This window comes from Oppia nitens, unplaced genomic scaffold (assembly GCF_028296485.1).
Source record: "Oppia nitens isolate AA-2021 unplaced genomic scaffold, nextdenovo-longstitch-racon4-pilon3 scaffold17_pilon_pilon_pilon, whole genome shotgun sequence".
NCBI classification, from domain to species: Eukaryota; Metazoa; Arthropoda; class Arachnida; order Sarcoptiformes; family Oppiidae; genus Oppia; species Oppia nitens.
In genome coordinates, this window is record NW_026533196.1 from 736603 (window position 1) to 752006 (window position 15404).

General features: G+C 27.2%; 4 protein-coding genes across 4 annotated transcripts; all 4 read right to left on the bottom strand.

The window, feature by feature from the left end:
- Positions 1 to 447: 447 nt before the first annotated feature.
- On the bottom strand, positions 448 to 4137 carry LOC128965299 (ubiquitin carboxyl-terminal hydrolase 36-like). The gene is made up of 9 exons (XM_054311955.1): positions 3771 to 4137; positions 3347 to 3706; positions 3150 to 3282; positions 2716 to 3083; positions 2396 to 2650; positions 2110 to 2334; positions 1468 to 2041; positions 1294 to 1403; positions 448 to 1223 (listed from the first exon to the last, which is right to left on the bottom strand). The coding sequence occupies exons 1-9, from the start codon at positions 3816 to 3818 to the stop codon at positions 456 to 458; spliced, it is 2841 nt and encodes a 946-aa protein (XP_054167930.1). The 5' UTR covers positions 3819 to 4137; the 3' UTR covers positions 448 to 455.
- Positions 4138 to 4193: 56 nt separating this feature from the next.
- On the bottom strand, positions 4194 to 6095 carry LOC128965300 (WW domain-binding protein 11-like). The gene is made up of 4 exons (XM_054311956.1): positions 5833 to 6095; positions 5582 to 5773; positions 4497 to 5487; positions 4194 to 4426 (listed from the first exon to the last, which is right to left on the bottom strand). Exons 1-4 carry the CDS (start codon positions 5926 to 5928, stop codon positions 4314 to 4316), a joined length of 1392 nt encoding a protein of 463 aa, XP_054167931.1. The 5' UTR covers positions 5929 to 6095; the 3' UTR covers positions 4194 to 4313.
- A 1055-nt stretch (positions 6096 to 7150) lies between these two features.
- On the bottom strand, positions 7151 to 10442 carry LOC128965652 (85/88 kDa calcium-independent phospholipase A2-like). The gene is made up of 7 exons (XM_054312392.1): positions 9908 to 10442; positions 8355 to 9766; positions 7932 to 8288; positions 7794 to 7870; positions 7598 to 7709; positions 7468 to 7523; positions 7151 to 7406 (listed from the first exon to the last, which is right to left on the bottom strand). Exons 1-7 carry the CDS (start codon positions 10132 to 10134, stop codon positions 7194 to 7196), a joined length of 2454 nt encoding a protein of 817 aa, XP_054168367.1. The 5' UTR covers positions 10135 to 10442; the 3' UTR covers positions 7151 to 7193.
- Positions 10443 to 11429: 987 nt separating this feature from the next.
- Positions 11430 to 15151, bottom strand: LOC128965435 (guanine nucleotide-binding protein G(o) subunit alpha-like). Its single transcript, XM_054312131.1, has 6 exons — positions 14933 to 15151; positions 13078 to 13170; positions 12829 to 12989; positions 11871 to 12201; positions 11666 to 11799; positions 11430 to 11580 (listed from the first exon to the last, which is right to left on the bottom strand). Exons 1-6 carry the CDS (start codon positions 15149 to 15151, stop codon positions 11430 to 11432), a joined length of 1089 nt encoding a protein of 362 aa, XP_054168106.1.
- Positions 15152 to 15404: the final 253 nt, after the last annotated feature.

Sequence of the window (15404 nt, forward strand, 5' to 3'; positions counted from 1 at the left end):
ACTAAATTTATATACAATCTTTTTAATTAATAATTATAATGAATAAAATTAATAAATAAGTTATTACATTATTAATGTTATTTCGTAGACCAAATTTTTATCGATAAAACATACATATGTTTATTATTTATAACTAACAATTAACACAAATTAAAAATATTTTTATATACAATGTGTAAGGAAAGGGCAATTTGTAAGTGTTATGATATTATTTATTAATAAAAACTGTGATTAATTTGCCGATAAAATTCAGCAAATTTAAATATACATATATAATACATACTTCAAAAATTATTTCATTATTTTTTATAAATAGTTTATATTGTTTTAAAATTTATAAAATATATTACAAAAATAATTAAATACTATTTCAGTATTTAGTTATTTGTTTTGCAACTCAAGATAACTCAATAACTAAAATGAAAACTCTATTTATGACTAATTAATGTTTCATATTATTTATATTGTCTATAGAAATGCTTTTTGTTTTTATGATGTTGTGGATGAAAATGTTTCTTATTTTTGTTATGTCTATAAAAGTTTCCGTTGTTTTTGTGATATTTGTCAAAATTGCCATTAGTTTTGTTGTAATTATCTGAGTGACGATTATTTTTGTAATGCATATTATAATTATAATTATTATTATTATTACTAAATTTAAAATGTTTATTATTATTATCAAAATGTCCATTAAATTTATAATGTCTATCAAAATGTTCACTTTTAGGATATTTATTAAGATATCCATTGCTTTTAAAATACCTGTCGCTATAGCTATCAATTTTCTGTTGTTTATCATTAAATCCGTTGCTTTTTAAATGTTTTTCATTAAAATTCTCACTTTTCTGATATTTTTCTCCGTTTTCATTACTTTTATGGAATTTATCAACAATTTCTTCGACTTTGTTAATACTTTTATCAAACTGTTCGCTAGTTTTACTAAATTTATCCAAACCTTCGCTGATATTATTATTTTTATCAATATTTTCTCCACATTTTTCTTGTTTAGCAGAAGTATCACTTTTAAAATCAACGTCTTCTTCAGTATTAGTTGTGATATACTTATTATCGTTAATATTATTATCTCCATTAAATTGTCTGTCGTTATAACCGTTAGTTTTAAAACTGCCGTTAAATCTTTGCATTTCTGTTTGATGTTTTTGAAATGGATTAATACCGGATTCGTAATATTTTTCTGGATGTTTTGTCTTTATTTTCTTTGTCTAAATAATTTTAATATAAAAACAAAAAATAAAATTTAAAAAGCAATTACAATACAACAAAAATGCTAACCTTTCCCCTATCAAATTCATTGTCGTAATCATCGTTAGATTCGTCTAATTTGCGTTTTTCATCATTTAGTGAACAGTCAATAGAGGAAAGTCCTCCGTTCCACGATTTAACTAAAAATAATATAATTAATTTAATATTCACTTTTAAAAAACAAATTTATAAATTTTAATATACCTTTATCTCCAAAAACTCTATTATTATTTGATTGTAAAAATCCATTGACATTAACATCGCTCTCTATTTCTTTGATTTTTTCTTTATCTTTGTCGACATTATTTGCTGTGACGGATAGTGTACCCGAAGATGACTTCAAGTAAAAAGTGGTTGATTTATAACTATCGTCATCGGATGAATCGCTAGAATAAGGCACTAAACCTTTTGAATTTGACTTAGAATTACTGTGTTTTCCATTAAGAGCTGTCATATCTTTCGTGGGATCTAATTGTTTGTTTGAGGTTTTTGGTTCACATTGAGGTCCAATAAAATGTTTTTGATTTTGTACGGGAATTATACTATTCTTTAGTGTTTGTCCCCCGAGTTTAATGTTAATCGTAGGCTTAGTTGAAAGGAAATGATTTTTCTGAGTTTGAGGTGATTTAATGCCATTTTGAGTTTGTGTTACATTTGGACTAACATTTTTCGGAGAATTAAAATCATCTTTAAATTTTTGATTGCAATTATTGGTCACTTCAGGAATGATCACTTTTGATAATTTAATACCGTTAGGCGTAATTTGAGAGACAAATTTCTAAAAAAGAAAACAGTAATGAATATATAATATTATCGGTAATTATAATAAATAATATAATGTCATACATTAACGGGCGCCGGTTTATGAAAATCGGTATCAACGCGGACGTAAAATAGGACATAAGCCTGTTGGTTGAGCGCTTGATTTTGATTTACTTGAACTATACGCGAGTCGTCCATTAAATACCAACTATTATTAGAATTTCTAACGTAACAAAAATAATGCCCCGAATTACAGGTGGGCCCCATGTGAACCAACACTGAATTAAGCTTATATAATATTGGTGGACCCTTTTTAAAAAAATACAATAAAAATTATTTCATTTACAAATAATCAATGTGTATATAATACCTTATTTTCAGACATATAAGGTCTAAGATTGAGTTTTTCGGGATAAGTAATAGGTTTAGTAATTTTGCCGCCAAATATGCGATTGTAATCAAATCGTTTTAATTGAAAAGTGGCCACATTTGGGGCCCTAAACACTGTGAACTGTTTCTTAGCTAAAACCCGTTTCTTACAACGCGTACACTTATAGGCGTTCTCGTGTTGTAACAGTTCTGGTGTCACATACTTATCCAGAGCTTTCTCAAGACTCGACACATTCTGTTTTAATACAAAAAAAAAACATTAAATCAATTGGCAATTATCAACAATTAATGAACACTTACTTTAATATCAAGCATAAAATCCATGAAATAATCATAAGTATTACTCTTTGCTTTACACTCGAGACAAATCACTTGACTTCTGTGATAACCTCCGAAAATTTGATTTATGGCAGTCGTCTCTTTACTTAACGGATCCAATTTTGAGTTCGCTGTGTCTTTATTATTCAGACATGACTTCCACATATTATCGATTACATAACGCAGAAATTCGTGAGCATCTTCTTGACGGCCAAACTGGAAGTGTTTGGCTATCGATTTAAGGCGTCGACAGATATTAATTGGTTTAATGACTTTATCGCTATGTATACGACTCTGACGAATATGTCTTATCATTTCGCAAACCATACAAAATGTGTTATTTATATTACCTAACAGTAAATATCATTAAAAAACAATTAGTTTTAAAAGTAATAAATTAATGTTAATAGCATTACATTTGTTTTGGTTGTGATCGTTGGTGTGTAAGAGATAATTGACTAAAGGAGGGCAATAACTAAGACATTGTAATACACTATTAAGAAAACAGGTGTTTCCCAGATTGGACAGACCGGCACCAATCCGATGGGGCTATTAATACAACATATTGTCATTAATTATCAATTAATTATCAAATAATGTCATCAATCAATACCTCTTTCCACTCTAATATAATGTTTTCGCGCGGATATAACACATGTTTGGGAACCGGTATGCCATCACTTGTATTATTACAATTGTCGCTACCATTCATTAAATTGAAATTTGGGCTAAAATTTGAACTCTTGTTTTGTCCGTTCATTTTAATAACTAATTCATTATTCAATTTATTATTATTATTATTATTTGTACTCATTGTGTGATTATTATTATTATTAACCAAATTGTTATCATTTGTCAATACATTGTATTTGTTTTGAAGCGTTTTAGTAGACATGATATCATCGTCATCGTCGTCGTTGGCCACGAAGTCCACGTGAGACGATAATATTGAAGACCGCGAACCACTTGTTATCTGATCCGTCATCACATGTGATATATATCAAGATGTGATTGACATTAATTATTCAAACAAATACCTGATTATTGATGTTAAACGAGTTGTCTTCAATCAAAGAGCCCATCATTTGTTACAGTCGTCGACCAAAGTGTCAGTTAATGATAATTGAAATCAAGTGTTGACTTCAATGACATATCGTATTGAAACACACTTTCAAAAAACTCGTGTCTTTTAATGTCATTCACTATATATTAGTATTAAACCAGTCTTTTAACGGCTTGTTGTCCACCAGTGATGGCCAACATATCATTTATTGGTCACAAACATCATATAAAATGGTTTTACAATTAAAATAATGTCATTAATTAAGTTAAATGATTAACAAAAAGCATTAAAATGCTATAAATTCATACAAAATGGCTTTACTTTAGTGTTAAACACAAATGCATTGAAAATGTATTTCAAAAGCAAAGAAAAGCCGAAACACGAGTTGAGTTCACTTCCAGTAAACACATTGAGAGCGACATCTGTTGTTGGCTTCAAATATATTATAACTTTAATAAATATTTTTTGTCTTTGATTTGTCTTATAAATTGAGATCCGATTTAGTGGTCAACTCTTTTTACAATAGATTTTCCATTTCTTTCATAAACTGGTCGTAAGCGTCACCTTTTGTCGGTGCGTTCAGACCAGTCTTATCACTAATAGATGAATACTTCTTCATTTCGCTAAAACCTATTTTTTATTTAAAAAAATTGTTTTACTTTAATGTAAAAATATTTTCAAACAATATGCAAATAAATACCAATTTTTGGATTTGGTTTCTTGAAATGTTTATCATCCCGTTTGACCCGAAGTGCCACCGGTGTAAATCTTGTCGCATCTGCACTAAGATTTCTCAGTTGAGGTTTGGCTTCAATGGTCGCTCTATCGGAAACAATGTGTGTTTTTTTATCATCACGTTTTGTTGTCATCGGTGCCGATGGAAAAGGTGTTGTTTGCACTGGCATTGGTCGCATCGGTTGCATCACTGGTCTTGAATTTATCATTCGCGGTGGTAACCCTGGTCTCATTGAGTTAGCTAGAGGTGGACCAGGCATTGGTGCTGACATATGTGGTTTGTTGACTAATAAACCGGTCATATTTGGTGGTTGAGCTGATGGATGAGGAATTGGAGGTCTAAAAAGTGGTGCAAACATTCGAGGCTGAGGTGGTGCTGATGTCACGTTTGTTAGAAGAGATGGTGGCGGAGGTATAGCAGCGCCCTGTGTTTGATGGGCTACCATTGCAGGCAATGATTGAATAGATTGTATAGTTTGAGACACACTATCACTATTGTTAACAGGTTTCTCAATTTGTTCTAATTCTTTAAGAAAGTCATTAACTTCTGAGTCCTTTTCATTTGTTTGCATTTCATCACTAAATCGTATTCTTTTATTATTATCCATTTCATCTTCACTTTCTATATCGTCATCGTCGTCATTGTCTTCATAATCACTGAAAACTGGTGGCGGACCGGGAGGTACTCCAGGAGGCGTTTTATGTACGGATTGCATCGTTAAAACATTTGATCTCTTAAGTATCGATTGCGGTAACATTGGTTCAATTGACGTCATTGGAACTGAAGTAGTAGCCAAAGATGGTTCCATTGGAGCCGATGGTAAAGGAATGTCATCAATAGATACTTCTTGAGCTGATTTGACTGATTCATAAAATTTAATCATTTGGTTCCGCTTTGATTCGTATTCCGCTTCCATTCTCTTCAGTTCAACAAACCTTTGCTGATCGTCTTTACACTGAAATCAATAAATTAATTAACAATAAAACAATCTTTCAATCGATTAATAGTATAGAAAGAAATCATTAGTCACTCAATTGGTGGTCACTTACATAAAGTCTTAAGAGTCGATCCCACGTTTCTTTCATTTTTCTTCGTTTATCTTTTAAGACCTTTTCATTGAGCGGCGGCGGTGTCGTCACGTTGTACTCCATTTGATCCAACCTTTCTAAGTCGGCAATGATCTGAAACGGGTCTTTGCCTTTGAGGACAGCCGTCCGTACAATCAATCGTTGTTTTTTGTTCTGTAAATCATACAAATTATCACCGAAAGTGATCCCAAAAAGTGTGTTTCAATACAAACCTTTCTGAGTTCCCTTTTTCGGGCCTCTTTGCGGTGTTGGTCAGTCGGGTTCATATATTTACCGCTTTTTGTCGTATTTATTGATCGGCGACCCATTGCTGCTAACTATTCATACACTTAAAAGTCAACTATTATTAAATCAAATCACTTGTCGTTTAAATTCAAGTTTTGTCACAAATGTTACAAATGTTTATCAAATCATTTAATGTTTGTTTTATAACATTATGTTTGCAATGAATTGTATGAATAATATCACACAATCATACACTACATGACAATAACGTCATTCAATGTTTAATAATAATAATTATTGTAATAATTGAAAGTTTAATGTTTTAATTAAAATTTAATTTTTATTAAATATATTTTGATTACAATCAATCATTTAATTGGAAAACAGTTATAAAGACATGAAATATACATAAAATGTCATGTATTATGACTAGTGTTTGTATAAAAGTATTTTTAATTTATATAAATATTTAATTAAACTTCAAGTTTATTATACAAGTATTTTTATAATGTTTGGTTTGTTGTTATTGTTTAAATCACATTTTTCAATAAATTCATATAACTATGATAATACTAAATATTAAACTTATTAAATTAATTCATTTTTATAATTGATTAAAGTTAACAAAAAATTTTAAATATAAAATATTATAAATATTAAACTTTTAAAAAATAACGCTTCAAAAACTCAATCTAATATCAATACCGATATAAAAATCACGTTTAAAACTAACCAAATGTTTAAATATAAACCATATAAATGAACTGTATTTATGAACATTTATTGAAACCAATTTATTCATATATTGTATATATATTTCCATTATCACATTTATCATTACAGTAATCAATTAATTAACTTATACTTTACAGTATTATGTTTCAAATTGAAACTTTCAATATACAGGTATAGCTTACTTGTTAGTTAAATTATACTCAACATTACATTAGTTTGTCAATAACTGGTATAAATAAATTTGTCATTATTCACAAATACAAATATACCATATTTTTTATATTAAAGTTAACTTATATACTATTAAATTAACATTTTCATTGACATCACTTTTATCACATCAAATCGGTTCAATTAACGTACAAATAATTATTAAATAATAATAATAATACTAAATTAATAATAAGTTAGAAAATGATCAAAAGATTAAATAAAAATATGAGATATAGAGTATGGATAATATCCATTGGATATAAAAAAATTTCATTGAGTCAAACTTGAGTCCAAATTATTTTTAAGTCCAGAATCACAAATAGATTGCTCATAATTTAGCCCATTATTATCGCATATCATATAAATATAATTATAAATAAATTATAGATCAAATTGTATCTTAAAATAATAATAATATCAATTCTTGAATTTCATTTGTACGGCTATACATGTAAGCCGTTGTTTCCCATAACATATTTACTAACTTTGTGTTATCGATTTCATTGAGTGGTATGTCTTCAGAGAGCGGAGGATTCAATCGAAAGTACGGAACATTAATCTGTGAGCACCAGGCCTTTGCCCGTTCAACCACTTGTCCATCGGCCTGACACGCCTAACAATTTTTGGTTAATTTAATCTTTAAAATATAAGTACAATACAATACAATACAATACCTGTTCAATTAATAGTTGTACCAATGAATTGGCTGAAAATACAGTCTTTGCAACACCTGTCAAATAAATTGTAATTTGAAAATGTTTATAATGTTATATAATTTTTTTATTATAGTGTTAAATGTTTTACCCATAAAAGTATCGGGTCTACAAATATCTATAATAGGCATTTGCTTGATAGGTATGGCTCCCGTTCCTAATGAGACCACCAAATCTACATTCAATTCACTAGATTTTCTATTCTGTAAAATTAATTTATATTAATTTTAATCATTTTTTGTATCACTTTATAAAAATTAATAATATATACTAAATATCTTACATACCATTACACTAAAAGCTTTATTCAACGAACAAATTTCGGATAATGTATCTAAAGTAGGATTATTAGATATAAGTCCTCCTATGGAAAATAAAGTTAAATTTAATAAATATATTTCAATGAATTAGTCTAATTTTGTTACCATCGAGGAATGCATCGCACGGACGGAAATAAGTTGGAGCGGCTCCTGAAGAGCGAGCTGTCTTCCAGACGAGTTGATCGTGAGGTTTAGGCATATCAGGAATGGGCTCAATATGATTGACAAATCCTAATATTTCATTTGGTGACTCATAATTGCGAAATAATTGTATATCGGGTGGAAATCGGTCGGCAACGGTAGCCGTTATCATAATTTTGGGTTTTTTAATATCACTCATACGAGTGTCCTCTCCTAAGGTTTTCTGCAAAAACTTTTCTAAAGGTTCCGATTCGTATGGACGGAGTAAACCCACAAACACTTTATCTTTTAAACGAAAGTATAGTTGACGACATTCATGAGCTATATTTATATAAAAATATCACTTAATTCAGACAAATACCTCAAAATACAATATTAATACCGTACCCGAGTGACCCAATGCTAATAAAAGGGCTAAAATACCGCCAGTGCTCGTACCAGACATCCAATCAAAACATTCACTCATTTTCTTATCCATTAATTTCTCCAAAACCCATAGCATTTGTATTAAAATTAAACCTCTAATACCTCCGCCGTCTAAACATAACACACGACACCGTTTTGGAGGTTCGCTATCAAAATCAACAGACATTTGTTGAGCTTTTTTTCTATTCAGGGCTTCTTTAACAATGAGTTCGCCTAAGAGTTCGTCATATAGTTTAACACTTCTTTTAAATGGAGAGCTTTCTGGAGGAATGCCATTGAAATGACTTCCATTGGATTGCGAACAACCATCAGTACAATTGGATCGATTGGATAAACATCTCTTAGCGCCAACAGAATGTAATACATATAAAATCAGATCCATTTGTGATGTTCTTTTAGCTGATGCTGCCATATGTCTTGCTGTTTCGCCACTTGAATTTTGGACATTAATATCGGCGCCAAACACTACTAGTGCCTGAACCATTGATACCTGTCCTGATTTAACAGCCAAATGCAATGGTGTATTTCCATTGGATCCTTTTGCAGAGGCATCGCCACCATAACTAAGTAATGTTATAACACACGAAAGTTTATTCCTCATAACCATTAAATGAAGAACAGTCTCGCCCTGAAAATTACGAGCGTCTATATTACAACCCATTTCTATCAACACTTCCATACACTGAGGAGTATTAGTCCAATGCAAAGGTGTTCCGCCATTTTTCATATCTTTAGTGTCCAATTGATCGAAAACTGTTTTGTCATCCACTTCACGCACTTCTTGATGAGACTCATTCACAATTGATGCGGCGTTAAGATTGGCGCCATTTTTAAGAAGTTCTTTAATACAGTCGGGTTTGTCATTATGACAGGCGAGATATAATGGAGAAAAGTTGTCTTTGTTTCGGGCGTTAATCAATGTCAACAAATTAACACCACTTGTACTGCTTTGAGCACTCAAACAAATCTTACTAATTATTTCTTTAGTAGTATTCGCAGCAAAATGTAAGACATTATTGTTTTCTTTGTCGACAATATCTAGTTTTGGTGAAAGAGCTAACAATAGCTGAACTGTTGGCAATCTCGCCATTCGGACAGCAATATGAAGTGGTGTCAGACCTGTGTCAGGACAGCGACAGTTGATTACTTCGCTATCATTTGGAGTCAATTGACGGAAGTATTCGTTTAATTGAAGAAAATAAGCGCAAATATGAGCCAAACTTTGGTTTAGGTGTTCCTTAACATAGTTTGATATCTCTTGAAGAAGTTCTGTCGTTATATTGTTTGGACAAATCAGAAATATTTGCGGAATCTTTTGACTCAAACTCTTGTAATATATATCGATATCCGTCGATGTCTTACTTCTAATCAAACTATTATTTAATAATAAAAATAAATATAATATTTTTGTTGAAAAGTTAATCAATTTTTAATCAATGTTCAAACCTAACCAATCAAATCAATTGACAATACATATGACAAATCATTGGATTAATTGCATAATATTTACAAACCTGAAAGCAGTTTTACTTTGAAGATCTTTAAGGACAACAATTTCATAGTTCATCTCATGATTTGCTGAGATATTTGAATACAAGACAACGGGATCTTCTCTGGCGACCACATTGTAGTGGACATAATCTTCGGGTTTCACTTCCACCACTTGAAAGGGCGGATAATCGGAAATATTTTTGCGGAACAGACTAACCATACGATCCAAATAAGACATCGGAGTAGACATTGGAGGTCAGTGTCAGACAATCGTTGCAATTGTTTCCTCAATTCATTCACTTTTAATCACTAATTAAAACCAATTAAATTCAATGACAACAAGTGTTCAATCATTTCATGTGTCACTCAAAAAATGTTTATAACATTTAAACAACACTTTTGTATTTTAAATAATACTAAATCTATGTATAGTTTCTATTATTATTACAATTGTATTAACACTAATCATTGCACTCAACATTCAAAATCACTTTTCATTACAATTTCATTCAAATTGTAATTCAACTCAAATGAGACATACATTGAATCACTCAATAATATTACACAACAGTAGAGCCTATCATATGAAACATACAAACAAAACACTATTACTGTTATATTGAATGACTTTATAAATTACGACCAATTTGTGTGAATATTCTGTATAAGTGAATAAAATGCAAGTTATAACACATTTTATGTTTTATATATATATGTATTGATTATATAATTACTTGTTAGCGTTTAACAGTAAGATTATTTGTTTTGCATATATAATCAATGATATACTTACACTTTAATATCAATTTTGATGTTTGACTTTAACTTTGATCTAATGTAAGTTTATTTTAAATAATAAATTTTCAACTTTTGTGTGCAATTTTTTTTATGTATGTTATCATATAGTATATGACATATACTCTATATAGTACAGAGTCTGTACTTATTAAATTATATCATTATATTATATTATTGATATATATATATACTGTATATATGATATTGATAATGTGATATATTAATATGATATTATATTGTATTATATATTGTATATAATATTAAATTAATATATTTTATTAACTTATGTGTACTACAGTATATATATATATATATATTAATACTTTAATACTTATTTTTTTTAATTATAGATAAGTATTTTTAAATTTATAAACTACATAATAGGGCATCACTTAATAAATCAATAATATAATTATTATTAAAAAGTAATTTATTTTATTTATTCTAATAAGAATATTCTTAAAAGTTAATTTAAACTATATTTTTTAATTTTACATATTTAAAAATAGTTTTATTTAATAAAATAAAAAATATATAACATAAATTAAACTTTATATTTCTACACATAACTTTTATTTCAATTATAATTTGACAATTATTAATTATTAAAATAATCTTAATTTCAAATCATTAAAAACAAACTTTGAATTTGTTTCAAAGTTTAAATAAACAAATTAGTAATTTATTACTGATAAAAAATTATTAAAAAAATATTTTTGAACACTTAGTACAGTAGACATATTGTATTTATATTAATAGAGATTGTCTTAAATTTTGACTAACAATTGTATGGATGACCGACTGAAAGACCTCTTTGACATTACTGGTGTCAGTGGCTGTTGTAAAGTGACAATAAATTTGTTTATTTTGATTGCGAACAATTGATATGTCATTAAATCTGAAAATTATATTTAGCTAATTAATTAAAAGTTTAAAATGAAATTAAATATAATTTATATGAATACTTAAAATTGAATGCAAACCTGTGTTGTATGAAAAGTGCTGCGGCGTCGCAATCCCTGTCAGGACCGGTATATTCAGATACAAAATATCTGAGCTGTCGATCAGTAAATAAGATTTTTTCTCGAAACAGATCCAATTTATTGAGAAATAATAACTATAATTTAATATCAATCCGTTAATATAATATATATTATAAATAAAATATAAAAGTATTGTTATACTTACAGTAGTAGTAAATCTAAAGTAAATATTATTAGAAAAATTTCCAAATAATTGAAAGCTTTCTCTCAAACGGTTTTTGTTTGGATTCTCTATTAAAGTCATATCATATTCACTGATCGCTACCACAAACAATAGAGCCCTCACGTCATCAAAACATTGGACCCATTTCTTGCGTTCAGATCGTTGTCCTCCGACGTCAAACATTTTTATGACCAGATTTTCGACTTTAAACTCTGTCTCTACCACTCCTCGAGTTCTAACCCGAGCCCGCAATACGTCTGTTGTGTTGGGAATATATTTTTCGTTTGTTATCCGATTAATGTTTTCAAAAAAACTAAATTTTGTTAAAATTTAAATTAGTTATTCAATTTACATAATGATAATTATAACTTAAACATCTTTTAGTTAATGTAAATGCTTACTACTATAACTATATTTTAATAGAATATTTTTTATAAAATACAATATACATTATATACAGTCGATGACAAAATTGGTGATCAAGGTTTTTTTAAGTATAACTCAATAAATAAAACAAATTAAAAAAAAGATAATTTATATGATAGTATGGTTTAATGGAACGGATTAAAAAATATTTATTATTTCCAATTTAAATTTATCAAATATCTATAATAGATTTTGAGATATAATTATTTTTGTTTAAAAAATTACCAGGCTACGAATTTTGGAAACACCTACAGTATATTAACGTATCCGTTCCATTAAACCATACTATCATATAAATTATCTTTTTTGAATTTGTTTTATTTATTGAGTTATACTTAAAAAACCTTCATCACCAATTTTGTCATCGACTGTATATATAATTTTATATATTTATTTTAAAAAAAACTACAATCTATAAAATTTCGCAAATAAAATTAACATATAGTATAATAATTTATTGTTTATAAAATAGATTTATTTAGATTTATAAATATAAATTAAATAAATTACTCACTAAAGTGCAGAATCGTTGAGCTCATACTCAAAACCTCGGGCCACTCCTTCTCGGACACCCTTATCTATCCATAAGCTCTGCAATGCTGTCACAATATTTGGCACAAGTGTTGAAAATTCATCGTAATATTGATTACAATTAAGTATCAATTGAGCAAATTCCTAATTTAATCGCAGTATAGATATAAAGAATTTTATATAACTTTGTGTAATTTAAATTTTTATCATATTTTTTTTGAAAATACAGTACCTTATTGTCCGCAATTTCATAGTTAATGCTCAAAAATCTCATCCCTATGAGTACATATTTCATAGAAGTCACCAAATTGTCCAAAATTGTTAACTTTTAATAATATCATATGAAATATTAAAATTATAAAATTTTTAAATAAATTAAATAGTTTAACAAATAGTCTACAATGTATTTATTGTTACACGAATTACATTAGTTAATAAATTTTTTATGTACATGTCCTATATATTAAAGAAACAAAACAAAATTTACAATATATAGTACACATACATTATTATACAGTTCTTAATTTACATTTAATATTTTATTTAATATTTAATAAAATATTATATAATATTAACTATACTTATTATTTACTAGTTTTCACATTCGTATTTATAAAAACATGTTTATTGCACTAAATAATACACTCTATAATAACAATATGTGTTTTCACAGTATAAATACAATATAATCTATAGTACACTAATATTCGATATAAATTATATCATATAATCCTATTATTTTTAGACAAACATAAATATTTGTCTTTTTAAAAATTCAAAACAATCTATATATAACATATATAACATTATATTTTAAACTTTGACAATAAATATATTTAGTTTCTGAAAGTTAAAACCAAATTATGATATATTATGTACTATATGTACTAATACAAAAACTTTAGTTAAAATTGACTAAAATTTTTATCAAATTTTATAGAAAATCTTATACAAAATACGATTGATTATTTTAAATATATTATACTATGTTATATTCTTCAAATACTATATATTATTTAATTTTATAAATGATATGTTAAATCTAACTTTACATATATTATTATATAATTTTAGTGACTATCTAATTAAATTGTTAATAAAAAATTCTTAAGTTATATTGTTTTATGAATAATTAATTAGATATATTATAACAAATATTAGGCCACTATATTATGATAAAAATCAATACTATATTTTGATGCAATTATTTTTATAAATAATGAATTCATGGCATAAAACAAAGATTTTTAATAACTTATATTCTCTAAGGAATGAAACGCTCCTTAAATAACAAATAGTATAATATATATAATACAGTAATAATGGACTTTATGTGCCTATCTATGCATAAGCTCTACACAACACTCACAACACATTACATTACATGGCATTACATTATAATACTATACAATACATTAGTCTATACATGTAATATAGATTTGAATAGAGGCTCAAATATTGAAGTAATGGCCATCAAAAAACTCTACAATATGTTTAGGATAACTCATTATTATGTAATTTACTAAAAAAATATTGCAAAGATATATTTGTTAGGCATTTATTGTTATTTTATTATACAAAAGATTTCGATTCAAGTTTTCTATTAAAATCATATGGAAATGGTTTTATTGTATGCATTAATTAGATGATAAGTCAGTATACTTGAGATTAAAGATTAAAAATTTAAAGATTGTATGTATAGTATACATATATTTGTTTATTATATACATATTATAATTTATTTATGACAAATAGTTATTTAAATTTATTTTTAAAAAATAGTATGGCATATAATTTTAAGCAGGATCTCCAGAGCATATATTTATGCGTAAACAACATAAATATAGATTAATGTCCGTTATTTAAAAAGCATATTTAAAAAGTTGATTTTATATTGTTATGCCTTTAACACTATGCATAGCAATTACTACGATATACACATTTGTGGTATATATATATATATATAGGCATTATATGAATAATATTAGTGATAATATACAAGTGAAAAGAAGAGGAATTTAAAGCTTAAAAATTATTTAATGATTTATGTAATCATATATAATATAATAATAACGTATAATACATACGCGAAAACTTTTCATTTCATCTTTAGTATAGCCGTCGTTGTGAATAATTTTCATTTGTTTAACTAAAGTACTTTTACCACTCTCTCCGGTCCCTAATATTAATATTTTGATGACATTCCTGTCCTGTTTCTCACATTCCTCGAGTTGTCTATCAATCTCTTTACTTAATAAATCAGATTTTCTTTGTTCAATGTCTTGTAGACTAAAACACGTTCCCATACTTTGCTGTATTCTATAATTTATCAATTATTGTAATCATTGTATTATATAATTATATAATTTAGTGTATTATTAAAAATTAATTTAATAAATATTGCTATTTGTTATTAAAATCTAATGTAATTGAATTATATATTTGTTATAAAATGATTGCACATGTATTTGATTAAAAGTACGTGACATATCAAGTTTATCTATCAAAATATTTATAAATTATTTTATACTGAAAATAGTTTATATACAAAATTAATTA

Bases quoted from the DNA above. Each gene is read 5' to 3' on its own strand.
- LOC128965300 (XM_054311956.1), bottom strand. From the start codon at position 5,928: ATGGGTCGCCGATCAATAAATACGACAAAAAGCGGTAAATATATGAAC. The intron at 5,488-5,581 runs GTAAGTGACCAC...TATTGATTTCAG, and splicing joins ATCGACTCTTAAGACTTTAT to TGTAAAGACGATCAGCAAAG. The intron at 4,427-4,496 runs GTATTTATTTGC...AATAAAAAATAG, and splicing joins GAAACCAAATCCAAAAATTG to GTTTTAGCGAAATGAAGAAG.
- LOC128965299 (XM_054311955.1), bottom strand. From the start codon at position 3,818: ATGATGGGCTCTTTGATTGAAGACAACTCGTTTAACATCAATAATCAG. The intron at 3,707-3,770 runs GTATTTGTTTGA...ATGACGGATCAG, and splicing joins CGTTTAACATCAATAATCAG to ATAACAAGTGGTTCGCGGTC. The intron at 1,224-1,293 runs GTTAGCATTTTT...AAAATTATTTAG, and splicing joins ATGAATTTGATAGGGGAAAG to ACAAAGAAAATAAAGACAAA.
- LOC128965652 (XM_054312392.1), bottom strand. From the start codon at position 10,134: ATGTCTACTCCGATGTCTTATTTGGATCGTATGGTTAGTCTGTTCCGC. The intron at 9,767-9,907 runs GTTTGTAAATAT...ATTAAATAATAG, and splicing joins CAAAGTAAAACTGCTTTCAG to TTTGATTAGAAGTAAGACAT. The intron at 7,871-7,931 runs GTAACAAAATTA...TATTTTCCATAG, and splicing joins GTGCGATGCATTCCTCGATG to GAGGACTTATATCTAATAAT.
- LOC128965435 (XM_054312131.1), bottom strand. From the start codon at position 15,151: ATGGGAACGTGTTTTAGTCTACAAGACATTGAACAAAGAAAATCTGAT. The intron at 13,171-14,932 runs GTATGTATTATA...TATTATTAAAAG, and splicing joins ATGAAATGAAAAGTTTTCGC to TTAACAATTTTGGACAATTT. The intron at 12,990-13,077 runs GTACTGTATTTT...CGATTAAATTAG, and splicing joins ATGAAATTGCGGACAATAAG to GAATTTGCTCAATTGATACT.